This window comes from Gossypium arboreum, chromosome 8, assembly GCF_025698485.1.
Source record: "Gossypium arboreum isolate Shixiya-1 chromosome 8, ASM2569848v2, whole genome shotgun sequence".
NCBI classification, from domain to species: Eukaryota; Viridiplantae; Streptophyta; class Magnoliopsida; order Malvales; family Malvaceae; genus Gossypium; species Gossypium arboreum.
Window position 1 is genome coordinate 55681000 of NC_069077.1, and position 2022 is coordinate 55683021.

The 2022-nt window shown below is 30.6% G+C and overlaps 1 protein-coding gene across 1 annotated transcript; it reads left to right on the top strand.

Annotated features, from left to right (window-relative positions):
* The first annotated feature begins 665 nt into the window (after nt 1-665).
* Nucleotides 666-1493, top strand: LOC128296272 (protein RESPONSE TO LOW SULFUR 3-like). The gene has a single exon (XM_053031407.1). It carries the CDS (start codon nt 872-874, stop codon nt 1181-1183), a length of 312 nt encoding a protein of 103 aa, XP_052887367.1. The 5' UTR covers nt 666-871; the 3' UTR covers nt 1184-1493.
* Nucleotides 1494-2022: the final 529 nt, after the last annotated feature.

Below are 2022 nucleotides of genomic sequence, written 5' to 3' on the forward strand. Positions count from 1 at the left end.
AAAATATGATTAATTTTAATAAATATTATTTTCCACCCTCTGCAATAAAACTGTAGTTTTATATTAATAATTTTTTAATTTGATAATTTCCTATATTTTATATTATGTTTATACTAATCTATAGAGTAGCACAAAACTTTCACAATGGATCTTATTCTTCTTCTTTTTACATGAGAACAATGGGTCCCTTTATTTTTATTTTTTAGATTATAAGAATAGTTGGATTTCAATTTGACCCTTATATTTCACTTGACATTCAATTTATATATTTTAATTTTAATATAATTTAGTCCCTCAACTTTTATAACATCATTAATTAGTCTGAAAATTATATTCTAACTAACATGTATGAATTTTTAAGAATTATTAGCACCTTTAAAATTTATTATCAAATTCAAGTCCGTTACAATATTATTTTTTGTTATATTGAATATTAAGTGAGTTTTTTAATTTCAAAATATCATATTCTAAAAATAAAATTATGTATATTAAAATTTAAAACATAGGAAGAGTAAAGTGTAACATTTAAATTATTACTCTATAATTTAATTAAAAATAATTAATTAATTCGGGAACTCTTTAATTAATATGATATTTTTCTTAATTTTTTTACCATTTTCAAAAATAGACTTTAAGAATTGAAAATTGAAGGTTCAAAAATTGAATTTGCAAAGCAAGTACGTAAGCAAATATAATAATTAGAAAAAAGAAGACGACGACGAAACAAGGCGAAGCAAACTAGATACATTGAACCTGGACACTTTGGGTTGGAGCGTCGTAGGCCTATAAGAGAATCTATCCCTCCCCATTGTTTGATCCACAACTCCACTATTCTCCACCAATAGAAGAAAAAAGAACAGCAAGCTATCACATGGCTCCAACAATGGCGGCACCAGAGGAAGATCTGAGGAAGAGGAACCAGGAGTTAGAGAAGGAATTGAAGGAGAGTAGGGAAAGAGAGGAGCAGATGAGAAAGGAATTACGAAAGATGTGGGAAAGGCTGAGGGTCGCGGAAGAGGCGGAGGAAAGGCTCTGTTCTCAGCTGGGTGAGCTGGAAGCAGAGTCCGTCAATCAGGCCCGTGCTTACAACGCCCAAATACTTTCCCTCATGGACCAGCTCTCCAAGGGTAGCAACCTTCTCATCAACAACCACCCATCCCCTGCATCCATCTCCATCCTCTGATTTTGCTTTTGGCTGGTGTTTTTTTTATCTATCTAACCGAAGGCACGGGGCTTCTAAATCCGTTAATTTTGGGTATGGTATGGATCCGTACATAGTATTTGTTCTAATTTTTGGTTTTAATTGGAGAAAGTTATGCCGAGAGGCAGTGGCGGATATGCCTCAGTTTTCTAGCTGTTTCGAATTGTGAAACTCAAACAAGCAAACGTTGGGCCGCGTAAAATCATATTTCTTGTTCATCTTGTATTATTGTAAACGAGTTGCGTTTGTATTATGGAAAATGATTTATTGGAAACTTTATTTTTTTTTTTAATGTTGTGTTTATTTAATGGACAATAATTTGATTAACGGCTAACAAGTCATTTTTGAAAAAAATAACTTAATTATGAATAATTATATTTTTATATAAAATTTAATTTAATTTAAATTTAACATTATTATATTAATAATAAATTTTATTTTTAAAAATTTAGAATTATAAAATATTATAATTTCAATATTTAATAATATAAATAATATTGATTGTTTTAACAATTTCAATATTATTACATAATTTATTAAAATATTTCGTATGTCATGCTAAGATAGGACTATTATCTTAGAAACTCATCTTATGGAAGTTAGATTTCAGGGCGACAATACTTGATACGGTCACAGGTCGAAGTCTAAATGGAGGTCCTAGTTGATAGCTGTGGTGTGGTCATAGGTTTGAGTATAATGGGGGACTAGTTGACAATTGTTATGCGGTCGCGAGTTCAAGTTTTTTAGATACCTATAAATGATGCCTTATATATACCATGTAACACCCCTTACCTAGTCCAATCACCAGACCCGAGCACTAG

Excerpts from the sequence above, each read along its gene's own strand:
- LOC128296272 (XM_053031407.1), top strand. The coding sequence starts at position 872 with ATGGCTCCAACAATGGCGGCACCAGAGGAAGATCTGAGGAAGAGGAAC.